The sequence below is a fragment of the Leptodactylus fuscus genome, chromosome 5 (genome assembly GCF_031893055.1).
Source record: "Leptodactylus fuscus isolate aLepFus1 chromosome 5, aLepFus1.hap2, whole genome shotgun sequence".
NCBI classification, from domain to species: Eukaryota; Metazoa; Chordata; class Amphibia; order Anura; family Leptodactylidae; genus Leptodactylus; species Leptodactylus fuscus.
Genome location: NC_134269.1, coordinates 103,143,915 through 103,169,594, shown reverse-complemented (window position 1 = coordinate 103,169,594; position 25,680 = coordinate 103,143,915). Strand labels below are relative to the sequence as shown.

Genomic DNA, 25,680 nt, shown 5'->3' with positions numbered 1-25,680 from the left:
TCACTGTTCAATAAATGCTGTTAAGTTTTGGTGCCTGATCTAACCTAGACATTACAGAGCCTAAATGGTGCGTGGTAAACAGGAGACGGCAAGGGTTGCGATTCTGTCCACATCTGAGTGACGCTAGGTTCACACCTGCGTTCAGCTGTCCGTTCTGAGCTTTCCGTCTTCTGCATGCCAGAAGACGGAAACCACAGACCGGGTCCGGCCGTGAGCGGCGGTGAGCGTTTTATGCTCTCCGCCGCAAAACCGTTTTTTAAAATCCGGACACAGAGTACTGCATGTCCGACTCTGTGTCCAGATTATAAAACCCAGTTTCGCGGTGGAGAGCATAAATGCTCACCGCCACTCACGGCCAGACAGCTTTCTCACCCATTCAAATGAATGGGTGAGAGAGACTCCTGCAGGTTTCCGTCTCCTGCTCTGTTTTATGCAGGAAACGGAAATGCAGAACGGAGACCGGGCGCAGATGTGAACGAGCCCTGAAGCTTTGAGTTATGACTCCCCCCTTTCTGCTCTTGCCTGATACTGTATATATGGCATACTTGCATAAAGAAGTATTGAAGTATATTGCACAAGGAATCAAGCAATCACATGTTCAAATTTCATTGTGGGACAGTAAAAAATAATAATAATCTAAAATGAAATATTAAAAAAAACAAACCAAAATGTGTCCAAAAAATACTTTAAAAAGAAAAAGTTGGTATTTCAAATATAAAACAAATATTTTAGCTATTGCCATGTGCATAAAAGTCTGAATATTCTAAATATTATGTTACTCATCCCAAACACTAAACACTGAGGGGGGGGGGGGGGGAATACAATACCAATGACAGCTCGCTACACAAAAAGACCATTCACATAGCTCAGTCAACCTAAAATGTTTTTAGTGCACCATAAAATCTAATAGATATAGTTTGTGTTTTACAATATAAACATAAAAAAACCTAACAAAATAATTGCTTTTACAAGTTAAATAACATTATACTTTAATAATTAGGACTTTTACAGATGCAGCAATAACAGATATTTTTTGTTTATATGTTTTTACATGGTGAAAGGCTTCACCTTTGGCTTCACCAAGGGTTTGAAATTTTTCTTAAAAATTGTTAAAACGCATTTTCAGTAATACAAAGTGTCAGGGTCTGGGGTTTCTAGTTGGGGTGGCATAGACACACAAGTTCAGTTTCTTTAGTCCAAAACAAAGGTAGAGTTTATTTTCACTCAAAAATATAGTGCAGCAACAAAAGGAAACAATACCAAAATAAATACCTGCCCGGCTAGGCTCTAACTAAACATAGAATAGGTTACCTCACCTAGAATAACAGAAATCAAAAGGCCAGTAGAATCACTGAGGACACAACTCCAAAAATACGACCTCTCTCTTTGGTTCTCCAGCCAAACTCTGCCCCCAGTCTGCTGCTGGAGCTGACTTCTTAAGCCTCCTTGACGAGGAGACTCTCTGCAGCTGAGTCACTGCCGGAACATCCCCAAAGTGTGGACTGGAGGGGGATGGAATGACAGGTCCCACTACCAATCCTACCTGCCATTCCTAAAAATCCAGCCCAGTAACTGGAACTTTGAAATAACCCTCAGCAGACAATAGTTATCTGCTAAGAAATGTTCTTTCTGGAGTTTTCTCATCTCACCCACCTTAGTAGTCTGGGTGAGATGTACACCCTCTGCATTACCTGACCAGCCATCGGCTTACAAAAGGAACTTTACAATGTAGTGGAAGGCAAGAGCAACTATATGACAGAGGGACCCCCCACCTCTGTCTACTTATTAGATGTAACTGATTGAATTTGAGTTCGCTCTGATTTTCACTGTAACAACCATCACTCGCTGCATATGGAGCAGGATCCAAAAAGCCTACACCATGCACACCCCCATGAGTTCACAGTACATATACAACATGGGCTGGAAAAAGTTAAATATTGCTGGTAAGTGTATACGATGACATAGAAGTTTATGTTCGAAGGCTAAATAAAGTATAAATACTATGATTCCTTAAAACTTGAGCTTAGCCTTTTAGAAAAGATATCTTATGCAGTTACAATAAGTAAACATATAAATGACTAAACTACATAATATTACATATAATGCAGGATACTGATGGATCAACAGAAATATAGTTTAAATTTACCCGATCCTGCTGTGAGATACAAGGGGTCCCTTCTTGTGTTACATTGAGATGCTTGTCAAGGGAAACATCTTTTAAACCAATGCATGCATCTGTCATATGTCATTTACAAGGACAAAACCTGACAACTTTGTGATTCCTCTTTTGTTGTTGCTTGTCATGCACGCTTTGCGTACTTCAAAAGACCAGAAGCAATCAAAAGAGGGAGGGAGTTGAATGCAGTGTACTTACCCGCTATTGAAAAGGAAAATTATTTCAGGCATTTTTTTTTCTTGTCTTTTATGGGCTTAAATATGAATATATTAAACCTATCGTATAAATTATTCAAATCACAAGGAGACATTGTAAGAATATGTGTATATCAAATCATAACAAAATGTGTCAAATAAATACAATTTGAAGAATATCAGTGTTACATCTGCAACATTTTAAAGGGGTTAACTTGCAGATCAGTGGGGATCTGACCACTGTACTTTGGCTCGCAATTAAATAAATGGAGCGGTGTGCGTGCTGCCCAACCAATCAGAAAGGGGAACAAAAAGTCTCCTGTTCTCCTTATCAGTGGGGGGGTCTGAGCGGTCAGCCCCCACTGCCCTCCAAGTAATCATGTAGCCAATGGATAGGAAATAACTTGATTTGAGGGAAAACCCCTTTGAATGTTGCTTACCAAACTACATAGAGTACTAATATTAATTTAGATACTTATGTTTGTTATTTATAAAAATTAACTTAAAATTACTAAAAAACAAAACTTAACTTCTACTAAACAAGTCACTAAAATGGAATCCAAGATCGTATGACCAAAACACAAGCGGACTCCCCGAATAGAATACCGATCGCAGATGTGAACCGGGCCTAAGGTCTAAAGGGTTTTTATTTTCTTTGTTTTGTTTCTTAAAGGCAGTGTCCTGGCATTGTAAGGAATACTGTGCTAAAGTTGGGCATTCTACTTACACTGTTTATGCATTTATATTAGACTTTTGGCTAGCTTTTGTTTTATTTTTGTTTTGTTTTCTAACAGATAATTTTTATTGGCATCAAAACCATTTGACAAAGAACAAAGTTAATGGTGAGAACAGTCTGCATTAGAATCAATTCAGTCCCGCCACGGTCTCCAGTCTCTGCACACATAAGGGTCAATACATTGAAAATTCAGTGCTGGAAATGATACGCAGAGTCTGGGAGGATGAGGGAGATCCATGCAGTTAGGTTACCATAAAGAAAATACCTAGTAGGCAGTGGCAAAAATCAATACACAATGACATAACATACTCTAGCATAGATACGAGGTGAAAGACAGGCTGTACCTGCTAATATGAGTTCACAAACTCAGATTTAGAGGTGGTATTACACTAGGTGTATACTGTCTTCTTCAACTTGTTGCACAGTTCTTTTCTAGTGGGAACTGTTGGCTGTAAGTTTTCTAGCCTGATGAATTTCTAGGAATATCCTGCTTAATTTATGAGTGTGCTCCATTTTATCATCTAAACGGACAATCCATACATGGGTGCCTAGCAGTAAATTTGGGCCTGATTATAAACTATGCAAGTTTTACAGTCCCTGCATTTCCAGCTTCCAAGTCTTGAGAAGACAAGTTAGAGGTTGCTTTCGGCGGGCTGATTATCGCACCTTCCACGTCAGGCTTACAAGGTATCATCCACTAATCATGTTAGTGGTACTTATTAGTGCAGCAGGTTGTTAATTACATAATTGATACATCATTTCAAACTGATAACCATATTACAGAAATTTTCCCTCTGCAGATTTCCAGGAGAAAACTCTACAAAGAACTGCTTGCACCTGCTGCATTTTCGTGCCAGTTGGATCCAGCCCAGATATTTAGATTTATACCTGGGAAACAGCCTCGCAGAATTCAATCATGTTGATGTTTATCTAATAACATCTAAAATTAGGTTATTCACCTTTAACAACATGGGAAACATTAAATTGTGTAAAATGTAAATACAGTTTATTGCACTGAGCCAGCTACGAAGGATAGCAAAGCAAGAAAGACAAAGGCAATTGTTACTGTTCTTGAAGAATACCTGTCATTTCAGGTGACTGTTCAGGATAAGTTGTCACATGTGCACATGAGTAGTAACACAACTTCTAGTAGTTATATGACATATATTTGGGGGGGGGGGGTAGCAGTTTCCATCTGTAGTTTGCAATTCTCCTTGAGCTGGAGGAGGAGGGAGACTAGATATTATATATTGCAAACAGTAAGAGGGGGGGTGGACATTCGCCTCCCTAACTTTCTCTCATTCACAAACAGACCGAGGATCATGCAGGATATAATATTATATATTCACCTGTGTAATCTAAAATATGTTATGTGCAGCTAGCCTTGAGGAACATATATCATAGATTTCAAAGTAACAGCCAGTTTATCATAAAAGTGGGGAGGAAGAAAACAGTCTGAATAAAGCATTTACCTCTTATAAGATAAATAACAAGGTTTCTTAAATTTGCTCCCACTATTCACTTATTGTAATGACATGTCTTGATTGTTGTGTAGAAAATATGTCTGTTCTTCCCCTAGAAACAGCACCACTCCGGCTATGTCTAATATACCATCTAAAGGGGTCTTGTTATGGACACTTATTGACTATCCGAAGGACAGGTGATAAGTGTCCAACTGCTGGGGATCCGACCACAGAGTCCCACAGGGATCAGGACGATGGGGGACCAAAAGTCACCCCTAAGGCCTCTTTGAGAATGGAGTGCCAGCATGCTTGTGTGAACAGGGATCCCTATATTTCTAGAGGGATGTGGGCGCATTACAATTACAGCAAACCGACTCTCATATGGATTGAGGATAAACGGTTTCAGGATAAAGACAGACCTCATTTCCATATCAGACTCCTAATGCAGACATATCTAGAAACTCAAAATATCTAATCAACTAATTACATACTAGCAATAATACATTAAAGCAATGTTTTCTTTTTATTAATCAAATGTCTTCATAAAGCAACAAGGTGTAACATAGAAGTATTGCCTTTTAAACTCATATATAAATACGTAATATTTTGAAAGTGTGTTTATGTTACAATACTGAATCACATTATTGTATCACATTTTTGCACCCCATGTGTTAACCTCATGAAACATATGCATTTTTATTGTTGCAGAAAAAACAGATATGGCCTTTTTTTTTTTCTTACAAAATGTTGACTAGTAATTCAATTCCATCAAGCTATTCAGATTTGGGGGACATTAAACTACCAGCATTCCATTATTATGCAAGTGAAGTTTAGGGCACACCAACCATCACTACTCGTTCCCTGCATATTTGTCCTCAGGTTCCCTGGGCACATAGTACATAAGCCAATGCACTAAGGCAGACTCATAGTTTAAACCTCCACATGCTATTTTCATATAGACAGGTTTGGAATCCTAAACCCCAGAATGTTGGAGATTTAGTCGTCCCAAACCAGCTGACAGGGTCCCTTTAAGGGAAATTATTCAAGAAAATATAAGCGTGAATCTGGCAGTCCAGAAACTCTAGTAGTCTCCCGATGTTTGTTTAATAGCAACCCACACAACTACTGCAACCAATGAGTGAAACAACAAAGACATGACGCATTACCTGGCATCATACCATTAAGCATGGCACGTCATTGTTCAGTGACTAATACAAAAAGGGAGCACTTTTTCTTGTTATTTTACCACATTTACTGCTATTTTGTTATAGATAGATAGATAGATATAAAACCTCTTTAGAAATTCCCTGCCACTCATGCACTGTTAGAATAAATGACACTAAAAACGAATACTTACAAAGCTTCTTGCTCTCAGCCGCTCCTCCTCAGTGGCAGCTTTCTCCCGCAATACTGCCCTTGTAAGCTGTTCGGTAGAGGCTGATCGTTCCCTCTCCAGAGCTTTACCCAGTTCCTCCTGCATCAACAATTTACCATGGTCTAACCTGAGGGGAAAAAAAAAAAAAAAAAAAGATTCAGTAATAATTTCAATTTTGTTAGTTTTGTTAACAGCTAACCACTTTAGAAAGCAAAAAACATTTGTCCATTTTAGGATCCTGTCACAATGTTCCGCACACACCACGACTACAATCAGTGCTGGGGATGCTGATCATTTTACTAAGGGATATTAAGATTTTTATGAGTTTGTGTAGAGAACAGGATATCATACAATTTTCGAATAAACATGTATTTAAAATTTTGTTCACGCATCTATGTTTTATCAGTGCAGTAATCTTGTACCTAAAGCAAAACAAAATGGTATTGTTCTTTTTTTGATCCAGTGAAATGCATCTGTAGGAAAATGAGGCATACTAAATATGACATCAGTCACGTGACACCCCCCCCCCCGCGCCCTTTTCAGTTTCCCGCCCAGGAGACAGTAGTACATTGGAGGAGCTGAACACACACAGAGTTACTACAGCATCTCTTATTATCTCTTATTAGGGTTGGTTTTTTTTCCAGGTAATTTTATTCATCACATCACCATCTAGAGACAGGCAGCCTTGTCACAATCACCTAGAGCAGGGGTGGGCAATTAATTTTCCCATGGGGCCGTATAAGAAATTGAAACTATGCTAGAGGGCCGCGCCACGGCAAATTTAGCTCCACCCACTTCTATGTTGACTCCGCCCATTCCCAATCATCTTTCCATGCCCCCCCACACAGTATAATCCTCCTACAGTCACCCGTACATTATATGTCCCCACATTATAATGTCCCCTCCAACTGCCCCACAGTAATAAGTCCCTCACCTGGTGCCTCAGTATAAACTGGGGGAAACTAGAGGGGACATGAAACTGGAGCAGCTGGAGGGGGACATGAAACTGGAGCAGCTGGAGGGGGACATTAAACAGTGGGGTAGTTGGAGGGGGGCAATAAACTGACAGCTGGAGCGGGTACATGAAACTGGGGGCAACTAGAGGGGGACATTAAAATCGGGAAGCTGGAAGCAGACATTAAACCGTAGGGGTAGCTGGAGGGTGACATTAAACTGGGGGCAACTAGAGGCAGACAGGTCCCCGTCCACCTACCTCCACGGTTTAATGTCCCCCCAGTCTAAGTGCCCTCTTCATCTACCCCCAGTTTCATGTCCCCCCCCCCCTCCATTTCTCTCTCAGTTTCATATCCCCCTTTATTTTCCCCATTTCATGTCCCCCCCCCTCCATCTCTCCCCCAGTTTCATGTCCCCCCCCCCCTCCATCTCTCCCCCAGTTTCATGTCCCCCCCTCCATCTGCCATCTCTGCCCTAGTATAACATTCCCCTTCCATCTCTGCCCCTAGGTTGCTAAGACACACACACAGATAGACAGACACATATAGACACACACACACACATATATAGACAAACAGACAGACACACATATAGACAGGCACACATATAGACAGACACATAGACAGACACACATATAGACAGGCACACATATAGACAGACACATAGACAGGCACACATATAGACAGGCACACATATAGACAGGCACACATATAGACAGGCACACATATAGACAGACACATATAGACAGACACACAGACAGACACACATATAGACAGGCACACATATAGACAGGCACACATATAGACAGGCACACATATAGACAGGCACACATATAGACAGGCACACATATAGACAGGCACACATATAGACAGGCACACATATAGACAGACACACATATAGACAGACACACATATAGACAGACACACATATAGACAGGCACACATATAGACAGGCACACATATAGACAGGCACACATATAGACAGGCACACATATAGACAGACACATAGACAGACACACATATAGACAGGCACACATATAGACAGACACATAGACAGGCACACATATAGACAGGCACACATATACAGTAGACAGACACACATATAGACAGGCACACATATAGACAGGAACACATATACAGTAGACAGACACACATATAGACAGGCACACATATAGACAGACACAGACAGACACACATATAGACAGGCACACATATACAGTAGACAGACACACATATAGACAGGCACACATATAGACAGACACACATATAGACAGGCACACATATTGACAGACACATAGACAGACACACATATAGACAGGCACACATATAGACAGACACATAGACAGACACACATATAGACAGGCACACATATTGACAGACACATAGACAGGCACACATATAGACAGGCACACATATAGACAGGCACACATATAGACAGGCACACATATACAGTAGACAGACACACATATAGACAGGCACACAGACAGGAACACATATACAGTAGACAGACACACATATAGACAGGCACACATATAGACAGGAACACATATACAGTAGACAGACACACATATAGACAGGCACACATATAGACAGGAACACATATAGACAGGCACACACTCACTCACTCTCTCTCTCTCCCCCTGCAGCTCACCTTACATCTCTCAGTACTTTATGACACGCTTCACATCTCCATCTTCGGCCGGCACTAAGACACGCCCCCTAGACACGCCCACTAGACACGCCTCCCTAGTCAAAGCTGTGCGGGCCGGACTGAATAAGTCAGAGGGCCGGATATGGCCCGGGGGCCGGACTTTGCCCAGGTCTGACCTAGAGACATTCAGCCATAGAAATAGACACAATGTGGCAGTTATAATAAAGATCTGTTTCCACCATTAGTCCTATTTACTTTTCCCATAGATGTGTCCCGTGTGCCAACCAAACACTTGTATGTAACCCAGTTGCTTACTAAATGCTAGGGTTCACATGATCGATCCTATTCCGTTAGTCTATGGATGTATTATATAGGACTAATTCATGGGCTGTATCGTTCTACTGTGCAGAAAGGGGTCTGTACAAATATAATAAATGTATGTGTACACTGTGACAAGGGTGCCCTAGAAGACGAGGCCCACTTCCTGCTACACTGCACCAAATAATCAGCTGTGAGAGCTGCCTACTACCAAAGACTCTCTGCCCACATCCCTGACTTCATATCTGCAGACGATAAGAGGAAACTATATCCTACTGGGAGAAGAAGAGGCCACTGTGGAGATTGCTGCCCAATACGTGTCCAGCTGTCACCAAACAAGAGGAAGATGAGACCCCAAGAACTATTATACCCCAAATCAGGGGTTAGGAGGAAGATATTTCCAATGAAGAGTAATTTCATTACAGGATTTTATACACTTTGTGTCACCACACAACTTAGTGGTGACAATACTTTCTTGTACCAAGACGATTGTGCCCCAGTGCACAAAAGAACAATTTGCCTTTGTTTGCTCTATAAAACAAACATTATGTGATATTCTATCTTTAGGTTCCTGGTAAATCAAGGAAATGTATGGAGTGGTGGCCTAAAATTCACAGAGCGCGCAAGAGTTGCGAAAGAATTGCGAAATTAAAAAGTGAATTTACCTCACATCAGTGTACAGTATCTATCCAATATTTACATGAAGATTTCTCAGTATGAGGCCAAGTTCACAACTGCACAATTTCTGTTATATTAGGGAAACAACAGTTTTTGTTTGAAGTTGTTACCATTTACCATGTTAATGGTGGTAATAACTGAAATATATCAAAGCTATGAGCCCAAGCATGACAGAGCTCAATTTACAACCACACAGTACAAGACTGTAGAATGTACGGCCTATTAAAGCTTATGGCTTATTTGCTAACTGGCTCAGAATAAGTCAAAGAAGAGGCGACAAGCCTCACCTCTATGATCCAAATCAATCCCCAATGCTCCCAAGCCCCTCTCCGTCCCCATGTCTCCCAATCGGGTCCTTTCATCACACACAAAATGAAATATCAGCAAATCCCATAGCAGTGACCAAAGCAGCATTTCCTATGTGGGGAAAGTTTATGAGCACTTTATCAAACTATTTTGCTCAGTGGACAGCCCCTTTTAATTCTAGTACTCCTTTCTTAATGCTTCAGAAAGCTCACATTGTAGACTATTTGTAAGGGCTTGGAACAACTAAATATACTACTTCAGGTATATTGAGCAGAAAACAAACTAAGACATCAGCGTGAAATGTAAGTATAAGAACGCAAAAGCGACCCTTTTGAGAACACTTGGTCAGCAACTAGTGCTTTTAATTATACAGCGTATTCCTAACCTGTCAGTGTGTGAAACAGAAGCCTTTACAATAATAACATGAATAATTTAGCTCCCCATCAGTTCAGCTTCATTATAGCACCAGCTATTTACCCAACGTTATCAGGCTGGGCGCTAAGTGTAACTATATGAAAATGGCAATAATTGCCAAGAAGGTAAATCAGTCACTTTAGAGGAAAAAAAAAAAGAAAAAGTGTAATGAAGCACGTTCCCACAGGATTCAATTACTTCCACAATCACAAAGAAAGTCAATATTGTAATTAAAAAGTTCAGTCTTCCTATTCTACACCACGGGAAATCAGGAAATTCAGCGGCAGACGTCAAGCTGACCACACGTACGTATCTGCCATTACAGCTTCAGAGGCTGATGATTAAGCATTGATTATACATACCTTTTACAGCACATTTTCAGCATGGTTCACTGCTTCCTAGCACAGAGAACACAAAATAACAATAGCAATAGTTTCTGGAAAACAACTTGTTTTTTTATAATGATTCTCAAATAATCAAGGATTGGAGCTTAGTCACTGGAACAGAGCGAATCTAAAACACAAATCCTGTATCTACCTAAACAAAGTTCTACTGTAGCACTGCTTACCGCAATATAAATATCACTAAAGCTAAGGATATACTGACGTCTGAAACTCAAAGCAAGGTTTTTACAGTTCACATTCCCCATTTTTCTCACCGAAATCATGTCATTTGTCATCATATACTCCAATTAGGAAAAGTAATGGAAATGTTGGGGGGAAAAAAACAACAACACGGATTGTTGCATTCTAGGAATATTTTCTTTACATGGGTCATCCATTGTGTGCCAATGGCTCTAAGGTGACATTGGGTAAATATTATTATTATTAATTATTATTATTGTTTATTTATATAGCACCATTAATTCCATGGTGCATTACATTTGAGGGTTTACATACAGTACACAAAATGTACAAATAGATATGATACTAACAGTGACCAACTAGTACAGCAGGATAGAGGGCCCTGCCCACAAGGGCTTGCAATCTATGAAGGATAGAGACAGAATGTGAGGATATAGACTGTTCAGATGGTGGTGTGGTGACAGTAGTGTTATTAGAGGTTGTAGGCCTTCCTGAATAGGTGAATCTTCAGGGCCTTCTTGAAGCCTGTGATTGTGGGGGTCAGTCTTATGTGTCTTGGTAAGGAGTTCCAGAGTATGAGGGATGCACGAGAGTAATCTTGGAGACAGTTGTGCGAGGAGCAGGTGAGAGTAGAGCAGAGTAGGAGGTCTTTGAAGGATCTGAGGTTACGTGTGGGCAGGTAACGGGAGATTAGGTCAGAGTTAGAGAGGCCGCATATGGAGCAGAGGCGGGTGAATATGAGGTCTAGGGTGTGTCCCTTTATGTGGGTGGCAGAGGAGGACCATTGGGAGAGACCAAAGGAAGCGGTGAGGAACTGTGTTAATGGGGATGTTGAAATCGCCCATGATGATGGTGGGGGTGTCTGTGGATAGTAAGTGTGTGAGCCAGGTGGTGAAATGGTAACTGAAGGCAGCGGTAGGTCCAGGCAGTCGGTATATGACAGCCAGTTGGAGGTTGGAGGGTGAGTAGATACGAATAGAGTGCACCTCAAAGGAGGGGGGTTACGGCAGGTAGTTCTTGGATAGGGGCAAATGAGCAATTGTCTGATAGGAGGACACCTACACCTCCACCAGGTTTGGAGACTGAGCCCACCAACTTGAAGGAACTGTCTGACATTGTAGAGTCCCATCTATCCCCAAACAGTACGGCCTCTTTTGGAATAAACCAAACACACAGTATATCAGCACAATCACTTCATATCAACTGTCCAGCAGGGTTGCAATAGGGGATGATTTGGGCTTATTCTGCAGCTACAAGATCAAGGCACCTTTTAGTCACAGGGCCATGGACTCTTCTGTACTCCAATGTATCCTAGAGTCAAATGTGAGGCCATCTATCCAATAGCTAAACTTTGACTAAAAAATGGTCATAAAACAAGACAATAAACCCAAGCACATCAGCAAATCTACAACAGAAAAACTGAACTATGTCAACACCTTCATACTTTTCTTTGTCAGTCAAAGTTCAGATCTCAACCCAATTGAAATGCTGTGATGAATCAGAAATAAACACCCGCACACTTCATTGAACTGAAGTAACGTTGTAAAGAAGAGCGAGCCATAATTCTCCCAAAACTCTTTGAGAGTAGTAGAGAAAATGATTACTACAAGTTATTGCTAACGGTTGTTTTACAAGCTAGTGATTCATGGGGTGTGCTTACTTTTTCACACATGGCTTTTCCATTTTAGCTTATTTTTGTGAAATCTGTTCTGTAGGATTGATCATCTGAGGATGTATTTAACTTATCTTAAGCCCTTCTATGGGTATGTTCACACAGTGGAAAATGGAGAGGAATTTGAGGTGAAATTCCACCTCAAACTCCTCTTCCATTTCTAACCCTTTGACTTTCCCAACAGATTAGACACTTTCATCTGAGCCCAATAAGCAGAGTTGCCCATGCAACAGGTCCTGCAAAAAGATCACTTATTTTTTTAGCGTATTGCTTCAATTCATCTTTCCAGTATCTTTTAAAGGTACCCCAACTATTAAAGGGGTTGTCCCATCACAAGGATCCTATCTATACTGCTGGTTAATGTGGATGTAAGACTTTTCCTAAATACACTGCTTCAGCAAAACTGCTTTGTTTGTCCACTATCTTACTTTATTCAATTCATTGTTGACACAGCCCTGACTTATCTGCTCAAAAGTCAAGTGATGTATCTGCAGCTCTCAGGGGGGAGGGAGGAGGGGAGGGAGCGAGCCTGTGTATCTAGCTATTCCTGTGTCTACACCAAGTGACCTAGCTCCCTGCACTCAGATAGGGGAGAGGAGCTGCTTTCATTTCTTCTGTTCTCCCAGTTATCAGGCTAGCTAATTCAATTGTGTTCATTATGGCAGAGACAGACAGTCTCTGTATGTAACACAGAATGGAGTTGCTCCTGTCTGTACTTCATAGTCCAATATTGTGCATATAGTGTTGTTTGAGAACCTTAGATGACATCACAGGCCCTTCAGCCGCTCCATAGGATCCCGCTATGCGGTGGGCGGAGCTACACAACAATGTGGGGGTGGAGCTAAATGGCAGGTTGCATATGAAACCCCACCCACCAAATGACGCAAGAAACCAGGAAGAAAGAAGATTTTACAGCAGTGAAGACTGGTGAGTATGCGACGTGGGAATACTCCTTTAATGCTGCCTGTTTATTTCCAGGCTGTGGCTTCTATTAGGATGACAGTAATGGACATTAACAGTATTAAAGTGACGGATGCAGACTGACTACATCGGATGCAGACTGTCTACATCCATTGTCAGTGACACTAATGTAAAAAGCTTGACACAATCTTCAGTCATGTTAGTTTAGTTTCAGTTTAACAGAAGAAAACCCTGAGTGTACAACTTGATTTTCCAACATAGAGTCAAAACATGACAGAATAAAGCTTCCTCTTTTTACATGGGGGTGAATTCAGAAAGATCCCAGGTGAAGGAGGCTCCATCTGCATCAGTTCCTTTAATGTCTGTTGTTCTGATTCTAGGACAGATGAGGGCAATGGACATTAATATCAGCAATGTGAACCTAACAGGCAAAATAAACTGTCAGATGAAAACAAATGAAAATTTAGCTAAGTGAGGTTAAAGGAGTTGTCTCATGAAATGTTAAATATTTCTTAGTGTGTTTTTACACTGTGCTTTTTCTACAAAAACACATTTTTGAATTAAGTTAATTTGGCCAAGAATCCAGCTGAGAGCCTCTGTTCAGGTCCCCACTCTCTGATAACAATCTGCACGCACATGAGCAATGAATTCAGTAGCTGATAGTCCATTTAAAGAGAGCATTTTTATATGTTTTTATGGGGGAGAGCATGATGTGAACTCAGTCAATCCAACAATTATTTTGATAACAAAACAAACAATTTTTGTACACAGTGGGGTAGATTATTCCAAAACTACCATTTCATATTTCACAAGTCAGACTCTAGATTGATGTGTACACACAACCTCCTTTAAGTAGGTCTTTCTCGATTTAGCTGCAATTGTTTGTGCTCTGGCTGCAAATATTGTGCAGTTACAAATACAGTCTATGACCAGGACAGACATCTTTTAAAACGTAACTAAACTTTGACAGTTTTTTGATTTTCTGGCAGTATTTGTGTCATAATAAATTTTGTAATATACTTTATTAACACGTCTCCTTCCTGTGAAATCCTGTATTTTTTCACTCTCTCCCATGTTTCTGTATTGAGAGGTGTTCCTGCCTCTCACTGAAGGTTACTGTGTATGGAGTTGTGTAAGATGTAGATAAGGAGGGAGGGTCACTTCAAACAATTATATCTTGGACATTATAAAACATACAAACTTTTGGTATCATACAAAGGAGGAGAATCTCTACTTTCATATGACACTAAGGTTGCAGTGATAGCTAAATCATTTCCAGAGATATCTCTGGTTGAAAACACGGTTGGGATTAGGATATTGATATCATAGATATTATGCAGCTGCATACAAAGGTACCAATTCCGACTGTATTTTCAACCAGTGATATCTCTGGAAATAATTTAATTTAGTGTTTGTACATTTTCTAATTTTCCAGATATAACCGTTTGAAGTGACCCTCCCCCAGCCTCATTTTCTCTACATCTTACATAGCCCCTACTCCAATCCCATACTCCGTATACAATAACCTTTAGAGAAAGGCAGGTAAAGCTCTCCATACAGAAATAAGGGAAAGATGTTGTCGAAAAATTTAGTTACACTTTAAGTGTCAAGGAGATATTTAAATTAAACTTTGTAGTACCCACCAAAATATTTTGCAAAATGAGGGTGAATTGACAAAATATATATATATATATATATATATATATATATATATATATATATATATATATATATATATATATATATGGGGAGAGAGAGAGAGAGAGAGAGTTGTCTAGCATACAAGGAAGAGTAAAGTTGCACATATTATCATTTACAGCAATTTACCAGCAATAATGAAGCTTGAAATTTGCGCCAGCTACAAGCTAGAGTAGATTTCAGTGAAGTCACACAGCCCTGTAGGGGCGACAGGTGAACCCTACACCCTACACCTAAACAGCAAACAAAAATACTGGTGTTGAAAACACCAATCTCCATAACTATCCCTCATCGATGTCACTGTAAAAGAAAATAAAAAAAAATACAATTGTGCCTCTGTTTGGATAGCTCTCTGTCCCCAATCGGGACTTTTTTTTTGTCCTGGAGGTAAGCTCCTTCAATTTTTTTTTCTTTTTTGCTTATTCTTTTTCAAAAAAACAAAACATGCAGTGTTCCAAAGTGGCCATTGTTCAGGCAGTGGCACCACCAGCCCCTTTTTATTTTTAAGCCGGAATCTGTAATTTTTTTCAACCACAACTCTACCCAAAATTGTTCCCGATTCTGACACAATAGCCCTGGATGCAACATTTTAAAAGGAGTCTCTCATGAGAGAAAAGGCTATGAAACTAGTACCAATGCGTTATAGTGAAGAGTTTACCGAGTATAATCACTACTTTATCCTTGAGAATACTTGTTTCATTTACATAAAAATCACATTTTGTACGATATGCAAAAGGAGTATAAAACACCTTGGGGCGTGGCAAAGCCTAGGCCAGTGGTTCTTAACCTTGTTTGAGGTATTGAACCCACCAGTTTCATATGAACATTCACCGAACCCTTCTTTACAGATAAATAATATGATTTATTTCCAAATTCAAGACATAGGTATATGTTTTTTCACTGGTACACAAAATGAACCGTTTATATGGCCTAAAGGTCCGATCGAACCCTGGTTAAGAACCACTGGCCTAGACGGACTTGCTTTCAATTCTGTCTTTCCTCCGCCAACATCTCCCAGTGCCATCCCCATGCTATTGATCAACAGCTTTTCTGTTTCCCAGCCTCTGTCGTGTAATTGTTCCTGGCCTGTGCATGCATACCTGCAGTCCAAAACCCTTCTCTCCTCTGCAGACTGCATGGTGTGACCAATGCATGTATGCACAATGCAGCACAGGCCATTGATAGTGACAGGCTGAGAAGCAGGAAGGTTGTCAATCAAAGGCATGGGGGCGGCACTGGCAGGGTTGGCTGAAGAAGCACAGAGATAGAAATACCCACCAGGATCCCAGATTCTACTACACCCCGGAGGAACATTCACTAATTTGTATATTGTAAGAAACAAGATTCTCAACAGACTCTCCACTACAAGGTACTTGGGCTAGCTGTACAGCCATTGCCATACTGACAGACTCCCTTTAAAGACACATCTTTAAATTGTTCCATACCTACACGAATACGCAACTCCTGGTGCACTTTTTTTTTCCTTCAAAAACCAACTGTACAAATTCCAGCTATAATGAAGGGTTTTTTTTTTCTCATCAATAACTACACGGCATACAGACAGACATAAACATGAGCTGCAACAGGGAATAACATAGCAAAGCCCAAGTCATTGTGATAATAAAGAATTTAATCTGCTGTGTTTACTCTCTCAAGGCCCAGCCAAGAAAACTAGAATAAACATGTTATTAAAACAGAGATCAATAAGAAAAAAGCCTCAGTGTGTACCAAACCACAAAAGGTTAGACCCCAAGTATTGATTTTAATATAACACTTTTCGCTCGGCTTCCCAAAGGGTTCCTTTTTAATATTACTCTTCATTTTTCTTTCACTTTGTATCAGGACTGGGAAATGTGTTATTCTGTGCGGCAAAGGGGAAATAGCAGACTATTGACTGGGAAAAAAATCCTGAAATACATTGATAAAGCTCAATGATATTATGGGAATGCACAGACAACTGAAGTTTAGATGACTGAAAGCTAGAAGAGAATTCCTGCCCTAGATTTCAAGCTGAAGACAAAAGTATTCTAGATAATATAGAAAATGTCTGAAATGATAGAGATACTGTCATATGCTATGTGACATAACTGAAGACAGACAATCATAGTTCTCTCCATTTCTATGAGAGTTTAAGGCTGAGGCCCCACGGTGCAGAAATTTTGTTGCCGATTTTGCAGCAGTTTTTTGAGCCAAAGCCAAGAATGCCTACAGAAGTAATGGGAAACATAAAGGAAGTTCTTCTAGATCTACTCAATCCACTCCTGACTTTGGCTCAAAAAACCACAACAACATCTGTGGTGGAACAAAAAAATAGATCTGGAGGGGACGCTATGGGATTAAAAAAAAGCTGCGTTTCTGCAATGTGGGGTCTCAGCCTAAATATTTTTGACCTAAGCATAGATTGTCAATATCAGATTGACACCACCAATCTGATATTGACAATCTATCCTTAGATTAAAAATATTTTTATCCTATAAAACCCCTTTAGGCCTTCTGATCGGCTTGGTTTTTGGAAGGGGGGTGGTGATAGGTAAGGAGCATGGCTTAAATGGTCACTAACGTTTCAGACAATTTATAGAGAATGTGATTCTGGATTAAAATGTACACTTTACTTAAAATGTTGCTGTTTTCTTCCTAAAAACCTCTCTAAAGTTCCTGCCACTAGGTAACTCCATTCTAGCGAATTTACTGTTCACACCCATTACTCCTGTTACTACGCAAGTGCTGTCCACAAATACTATTAAAAAAGCAACAAGGCTTCAAAGCAAATGCAGGAAGTATAGGCTGGACTGGAGAGGGGAGGGTTTCACACAACTTTCTCAGCTTTTACACTACAGGGAAGCGTCTCACAGATCAAAATGAGTATATTTCTGAATAGATAGAGAGGATATTAGTCATAGGCAGTAGTGTCTGTATCCCAGATCTGTGTCTGCAGTCCAGTGACCCTCATTACTACCAGTTAGTACCCATAGTAGCTATACTATATAGGGGAAGGGGGGGAGACTGCTCTTTATTGTACATGGCTCAGTCTGAGTGAAATGGAAACTGTGCTGCAGCCATAATGGGGATATTAGTAGCAGAAAAGCTAAGAGGACATTTTAAATGAAAGCTTAAGATATCTTCACATCTATTCCGGAGTCTTTGAAGCAGTATCTGCTTGAAAATTGGAGGAGGAAAAAGTCCTGCACAAAGGACTTTTTCCTCCACCGATTTCAGTTTTCTAAGGATGGACCATATTGTATTCATTGGGGTCCGTTGGACTCCCTGTGTTACCGCTGTTTTAGCAGTCTGATTGAAAGCCCAGAACAACTGAGATACGACGCTAGTGTCAACCTAACAATTCACAACCATAAACAGCGTTCCCAACAACACCCTGCACACATTTCAACTTCTGATGAAAACTCAGATACCCTTTAAGGATCTTTTTATTGTAATGCAGGCAGGGCAAAGAAGGGTAGCTTCTGCTCCAGTCAGCTGTCACAAGATAGCGAGGAGCCGAAAGGTGAACATGGATTAGCTCATGAAATACAGAGACTTTTTTTTAATACTTGTTTCTCAGCTGTAATGACAATGAGAAAACAGTATTAAAGTAAATGTGAAAATGAATGTAGGAAATGCCAAGACAAATTTTAGATTTTTGTGCACTATGATTAGTGTTTTTCACAAAATCTCCACAATAAACTTAGAAACAAATATTGCCATCTTAAATATCCAGTAATTCATTTTATGTTTGGGGGGGAAAAAAAAAAAAAAGTTCAATGATGAAACGTAACTATTTTCAAAATTTCTATACACACCACCTACTGAATGACATTTCCACACTATACTGGAGAACTGGTCACTTTTTACAACTAGCTCATTGCAGCCTGTTAAAAATATATACTTGTACTTTTTATGGCTGTGAACGTCATAGCTGGTTAATCTCTACTGCTGGCACTTTTCAATGGGGTTGCAAGGTTGTTGCACAGATTTTCCCGCAAAAGTTAATGGAGCAGCGGTACCCAGCTGACCAGATGTACATTCCCTTTCCAAAGGTTCATGATGCATGGCACCACCTGTCTCCGCCAAGTTCATTCAATGCATCAACCTAGATAAATTGTGCCAATCAATATAAAGTCTCTGAAGCCGCTGGATGGTAAAACCTCTGGTACAGCTGGACAATAAACAGATGAGACAGCTTTGAAGAACCATCAATTTTATTACTAGAACACCATCAAACCGTAGCTTTATAAAGCTTATAATCATCACCACATCACAGATGCAAAGACTGATATGACCAGTACAAAGTGTTGTTGTAGGAGAAATAAGATGGATACAGTTAAAAACTCTACTCCAAGAGTACTTCTCCTTTATATGGATTGGGGATGCTCCTTCCATGTTCTATTAAGTTTTTACAGGGCATGAGGAAGAACACTGGGACGGATGTATAAGTGTGGCTGTACCTACAACATGATGTTCAATAAAATTGGAACTGTCTAGTAAGTTTACACTGTCTGAGTATTAAACAGGATTAGTAAATCTGCATATTGTACCCAAAGGAGCTCTATGTGCCATAAATATATCACTCTCCTCTAGGTTCTCAGCCTACAGAGAGGCTACACAAAATCAAATAAGGTTTTTGAAGAACATCAATATAATGAAGATACACTGATCTTCCTGGAAAAGTGAGTGCTCTATAATGCGCTATACACAACCAAAATAAAATACAGCAAGGACCTTGCAGTGAACTGAAGATTTAGAACCTTAAAGCCTTCACTGAACATTTGCTCATAAAAGAAGACACTAATATTAATAATTTCCAAATATACAGTATTTAGCCCATAAATCACTCATTTAATGAGCAAGGGATGATTTTGGTCAATGAAGGGAGGGAGGGGGAAAAAAAGTTTTTTTCTCTCCCTACTGACAGGAGGAAAGATTAGCTCCAAAGGTGTTCCTCCCCACACACACACAGAGTATGGGATGAGGGTTCAGAGGTGAATCCATCAAAACTGGGTCAACCAAGTTCTCTAAACACTAGACACCTTAACGATATTTTTTGTGTGTCAACATAGTCAATACCACGACCTGGGCAATAAACCCCAAATGCCTCCAAGTCCATCAAGACTATGCAGAGGGGTGATGCTAAAACATGCTATTTGGATGGTATTGTTAAAATTATAGCCAATATAATATTTAAAAGTATAAAGTCTATAATATAAATTTAATCCCCATTTTCTGTGGGTTTCCTCTGGGTACTCTGGTTTTCTCCCACACCCAAAGACATACTGATAGCGAATTTAGATTGTAAGCCCTATATGGGACACAAATTTTCTTCACCATAGTCAATAGTTGGGATGGTAGGAGGAGGAAGCTGGCATCAGATACAGTTGACTCCAGCTCGCTGAACCTTTTTAGTCTCTTTCAGCAAAAACATGAAAATAGAGATTAAAATCGAAAATTGCTCAAAAGCGTGAATAAAATGGAGATTTTTTCTTAGGCAAAAAACGCCCAGCTCTACCTGCAGCGTCTCTGGATATGTCTCCCATTGAGAACATCTGTGACATCATTGATCATCAATTGCCCAAATAAATTTAGTGGAACATAACATTCCTAGGACAACCATTAAGACCTTTCATGTCCTCAGGCACATTCTGTTTTATATACAGCTAGAAAGCTAACATTGCAATGAATTCAGTGCACTGTTGGCTTTCCCATTATGTGCCTCAGGGCTGGAGATATTGGTGCCGTTAGCTAGACTGTTAGGAACGCCCTTCTGACAGTGAGCAGAGATAGGTGATGTTATAACTGGGGGAAAAAAAAGTGGGTTTTTTTTAGTCTGAAAAATACAGTATCAGTAACATATTCTAAAATGTTTTGTTATGTTGGATTTCTGCAAAACTAGGCATGCAATTATGTCTCAGACTGATATGTAAATACTTAATACTGCGGTCTGATTAGAGACAGGATCTTACAACAGGATGGCATAAAACTGCCCCCCATCCCCCCACTAGTCTATAAAAAGGCAGTCATAGGCTACTTTTGGACAGTGTACCCAGCGACTACAGATGGGTGCCTGCTACACAGAGGAGCATCATTGGACAGAAACAGAATGGAATTTTAAACAAATGGTCTGCCATCTAGGCCAAGGTGTTAGCAACACTGTTTAATTGAGAGTACAAACACACACACAGCAAACAGGCTCCAGAAGACAGAAACACTACGAGTAGAGAAAATCATTTAATTCTCCAACAAGCACAAGCAGCTACAGTTTGGTTGTCCACCATCCAGATACCCATTTCTGCTTCAACTCAGATGATTTCCAAGAGCTTAAAGAGGACCTTTCATGGGGCACAAGCAGTTCTATATAGCAGCGCACTGTTGGCTTTCCCGATCTGTGCCCCGGGTAAAGAGCTATCGGTCCCTGTACCGTATCTCTTTACAGTCAGAAGGTCGTTCCTGACAGTCAGTCAGGTACGTCCTTCTCCACAGCAGTGCCTATCGCAATGTACAGTGTGAGTGGGGAGGAACGCCCCCTCCCCGCCTGATAATACTCGTCTATGTGGACGAGCACTGTGAGCAGAGGGAGGGGGCGTTCCTCCCCTCTCACACTGTACAGTGCGATAGGCACTGCTTTGAAGAAGGACATACCTGACTGACTGTCAGAAACGCCCTTCTGACTGTAAAGAGCTACAGTACCGGAACAGAAAGCTCTTTACCCGGAGCACAGATCGGGAAAGCCAACAGTGCGCTGAATTCAGTGCACTGTCGGTTTTCCAACGATATATAGAACTGCCTGTGCCCCGGACCATGAAAGGTCCTCTTTAACTTGTATCACGTGTCCTGCTATTGACAGCCTGACACTGTCCCCTAGGTTTGCAGTGCTGTCATGAAAAAGAAACCTGGGCTGCTACTGAATGAAACTGGATTGTCTTTACCGATATACTAAAGTTAATTTGGAAATCGCAATCCGGTATGAAGATCTCCACGAGAGTCCATCACATCTGCTTTTACTGTGAAGCGGCATACCACAAATACTGGTGTGATGACCTAGGCAGCTATTGCATAAGACAGTTGGTCACCTCCAGTAGTGATATAAAAGGACGCTAACAACTCAGCAGTATGAGCAAGAATTTTTCAACACCTCCTTGGTCTGCCAAGTCATCTAATTTATTGCCAATCGAGCATTTACGGGACCAGCAAGGAAGCCAACTTAACAACCTATGAGTGTGCAGAATCTACAGTACCAGCTGCAACATCTATGGACAAATGTGTCACAGAATACAGAAACTGTATGCCATCTTGTATCCAGACTAAATGCAGCCCAACAAGGTACTAGAGCTTCCTTTCAATTGTAAAGTTTTCCCCAATAATCTTATCCTTTCACTCTAATATTGTAATCACTCACATAGATTATCATTATATTCATTCATATGACCTTTCATTTGATTCCAACAATTACATTATTTTTCTTGTCCATGCCAAACACTGATGCAACTGAACGGACCTGTAATAATTTAACGGGGAAACAAACCTTTTCTGATTCTCAGATTCTCTCCTTGCTTGTTCCAAAGCCAGTTCCTCTGCAATTTTTCTTCTGAGTTCCTCTTCATTAACTAATAGGGGTAAAAGAGTTGAAAATTATACCAACATTTTAATAAAAAAAGATTTAATGTAAATAATCTAAACTCATGAATACAGCAAAAAATATTTGTCTTTGCTCTTTATTTCGAGAGATTTTATTATATATATATATATATATATATATATATATATATATATATATATATATGGCAGCATTCCAATAGTTACCAAAAAAGTGGTTTTAATCTAAGACAGGCAACATTTCAGTCCTCTCAGGAACCTTTCTCAAGCAATAATGTGAAGGTTACAATCAGTTTACATAGAAACCATTATCATACAGTAAGTAATAATAATCATTAAAATACAATAAGTGTATCCCAATATCAAAATACATATCAGTGAATATAAAATTGCAATACACTAGTGTAAACAGTGAAAGAGGTATAAGAAAGAGGTATAAGATGATCCACATATAAAACATCAGATCAATATAAAAGACACATGTCAATAGAATTGTGGAGCGCCCACCCAGTACTAGTCTAAGGACAAGTACAGTCAGGAGTGGAGGGCGTTCACACACAACTCTTGTGGCTATGTTGACACAAATAGAAAAGTTATGGCTCCTGGAATTAAAGACTGAAAAAGAAAACTGACTATTGTGATAAGGGGTTAAATGTTGGCATCTAGAACACAACCTTCCTGGACACAATGTAGCTTGCAATAAACTAATGTTAGAATATTAATTTCAAGGCAGTTTTGCCATTACAATGCTAATAAATGGAATTCATTTCCCTAATATATTGTAGTAACTAGTAGTTCCCAGAGGGATTTCTATAAGGTCTCCAAAAATTAATAATTCCAGGAGCTGTAGACCTTGGAGAAAATTATATGAAAAAAACGAGCACATAATCCCATTAATTCTAGCTGCACAAGTTTAACATTTTCTGTTTGCACAGTTAAATAAAAACACGTTTGGGGCATTTATCAAGAAAACAGATTTTTCCATTAGACATCGAACGATTGCCTTACATGACAGAACGTTCTCATCACGTTACAAAGTGCAACCAACAGGATTACATACTTGAGCTTAAAATAAACCTTAAAGGGGTAATAGAAAACCTTGAAATAACATACAAGTAGTAACACCAACCAATCCATCAGATCCCTTCCAAATGACAGCTCACAAGCACTATAGCTATTCTGGACAACCCCTTTAACATATCAAAATACTATTTTTAACACTTTAAAATATTATTAAGCCTTAGAATGAAGACTAAGACTAGTTTCACTATCCATTTATACTATACTGTTGGCATGTACCTGTAGGTGTGCATACAAAAATAAATACACACACACACAAGTTTCTTATATAGCCTTTCTGCATTCCAAAAAATAAAAAGGGCAGATGTATATGTTTATTTTTTTAATCATTAAAATTTAGGTAAAACTTTACAGGGCAGATATTTGCACACTTTGTATACTACAGGACATGGGAAAATGATAGAGCCCCTTTACTATTTTTATAGTAATTAAAGGGATTACGCCACAAAAATCGTTTAGTGAGTGTTGTACTTCGGCTGGGGTGCAGGGGTATATCTGTATCCAAAAGGGGTGTACCTGCCCTTCACCATGGTTACATTCACAGACGGGGTAAAACACACCTCTCTGTATCCTATGGATCAAAGCTAAATATTTTTTTTTGCCATAGCACCTTTAAGTGTATTTTGTTTAGAGGCTCCTTAGGGCTAGTTCACACGGGGCAAGAGGGGGCAGATTTTGGCACGGATTGTACCTCAAAATCTGCCCCCTCACAATAGAGGTCTATGTAGACCGCTAGCGATCTTTTTTCCACTAACGGTTTGTTCCCGCTCACGGAAAAAAGAAGTCAGCTGCCCTTTCTTGAGGTGGACGCCGTGGTGCGTCTGCGTCAAGACAATCCCTCCGGACTTTGGGCCTACTCCAGAGCGGGAAGCCGCGATTAGCCATGGCAGGCGCATTTTGGTCCTGATTCTGACGCGCTTCCCGTTCACTATACAGTGGTAAGATATGGTTACTGCAGCCCAGCTCCCATTCACTAAAGCAAATTCTTGGAAAACCTGCAGAACAAATGCCAAACTCTAAAGGCACATGTTAGAAGTAACGGGCTTCTTGCTGACTAGTAAGGTATCTAATACTCCTTCAGATAATATGAGAGATTAGCCTCTCAAAGTTAAGGCTGATATCTGGATTCTGTGAATTCTGGGGTGAAGGTAGATCCTCTCTCAGAAAAAGTGGTTGTGGTAGCGAGACTGACTTCAATTGGAGGTGAGAAGTTTTACAGTAGCCCTGTCCTCCCTGACCTTTTTCAGGGCTCTGAGAATTAGGCAAAGGGGCAAAAAAACAAAACCCATTTTCTGACCCCAAGGCTGGCAAAGGGCATCTCTTCTCAATAGAAGATCTAGGGCAGCGTTTCCCAAACTGTGCTCCATGGATATGATCTACAGGTGCTCTGTGATATGATGATAAGAAACGGTTAACAATAAAAAACAGCTACATGTGAAGGGTTTCAAAATTAAAATACTGGTTCACATGCACTGCTAATATTCTACTGGTGCAGCACTACGATCTGTTCGGCGAATATACGATGCCGGCGGATTAACACTTCACGGTCGGTCCGCAATTTCAAACTGGTCTCAGACTGCCCTTTCCAGCTTAATATGCTGGTCTCGTATATTTGCCGAAAAAACTGTACCTACAGATGGAAGTTCTTTAGTCATCTTTCACGCTCGTATTGTGCGGTCACTTGATCCTTGCTAATTTGGTTGTTCATGATTCCTACTTGGAAATTGGATTCGGTGAGACCAGTGACAACAAACCACAGTTCAGATAAGTTCTTTATTTTTTAACTGTGACTGAAAAAATAAAAATTTTTGAATAAAGTTATTAGAAAATATCTAATATCAAATTGTTAGAACCCCCCATCGTTAATATGGCTCGTT

The 25,680-nt window shown here is 40.0% G+C and overlaps 1 protein-coding gene across 2 annotated transcripts in view; it reads right to left on the bottom strand.

Annotated features, from left to right (window-relative positions):
• CHCHD3 (coiled-coil-helix-coiled-coil-helix domain containing 3) overlaps positions 1–25,680 on the bottom strand; it is a 103,394-nt gene that overhangs the window by 66,447 nt on the left and 11,267 nt on the right. For both annotated transcript variants that reach the window (XM_075273924.1, XM_075273923.1), the window contains exons 3-4: positions 22,653–22,734; positions 5,927–6,071 (exon numbers count right to left, since the gene is read on the bottom strand). In XM_075273924.1, the coding sequence (XP_075130025.1) occupies positions 5,927–6,071; positions 22,653–22,734 (227 nt within the window). The remainder of the gene's footprint in view (positions 1–5,926; positions 6,072–22,652; positions 22,735–25,680) is intronic.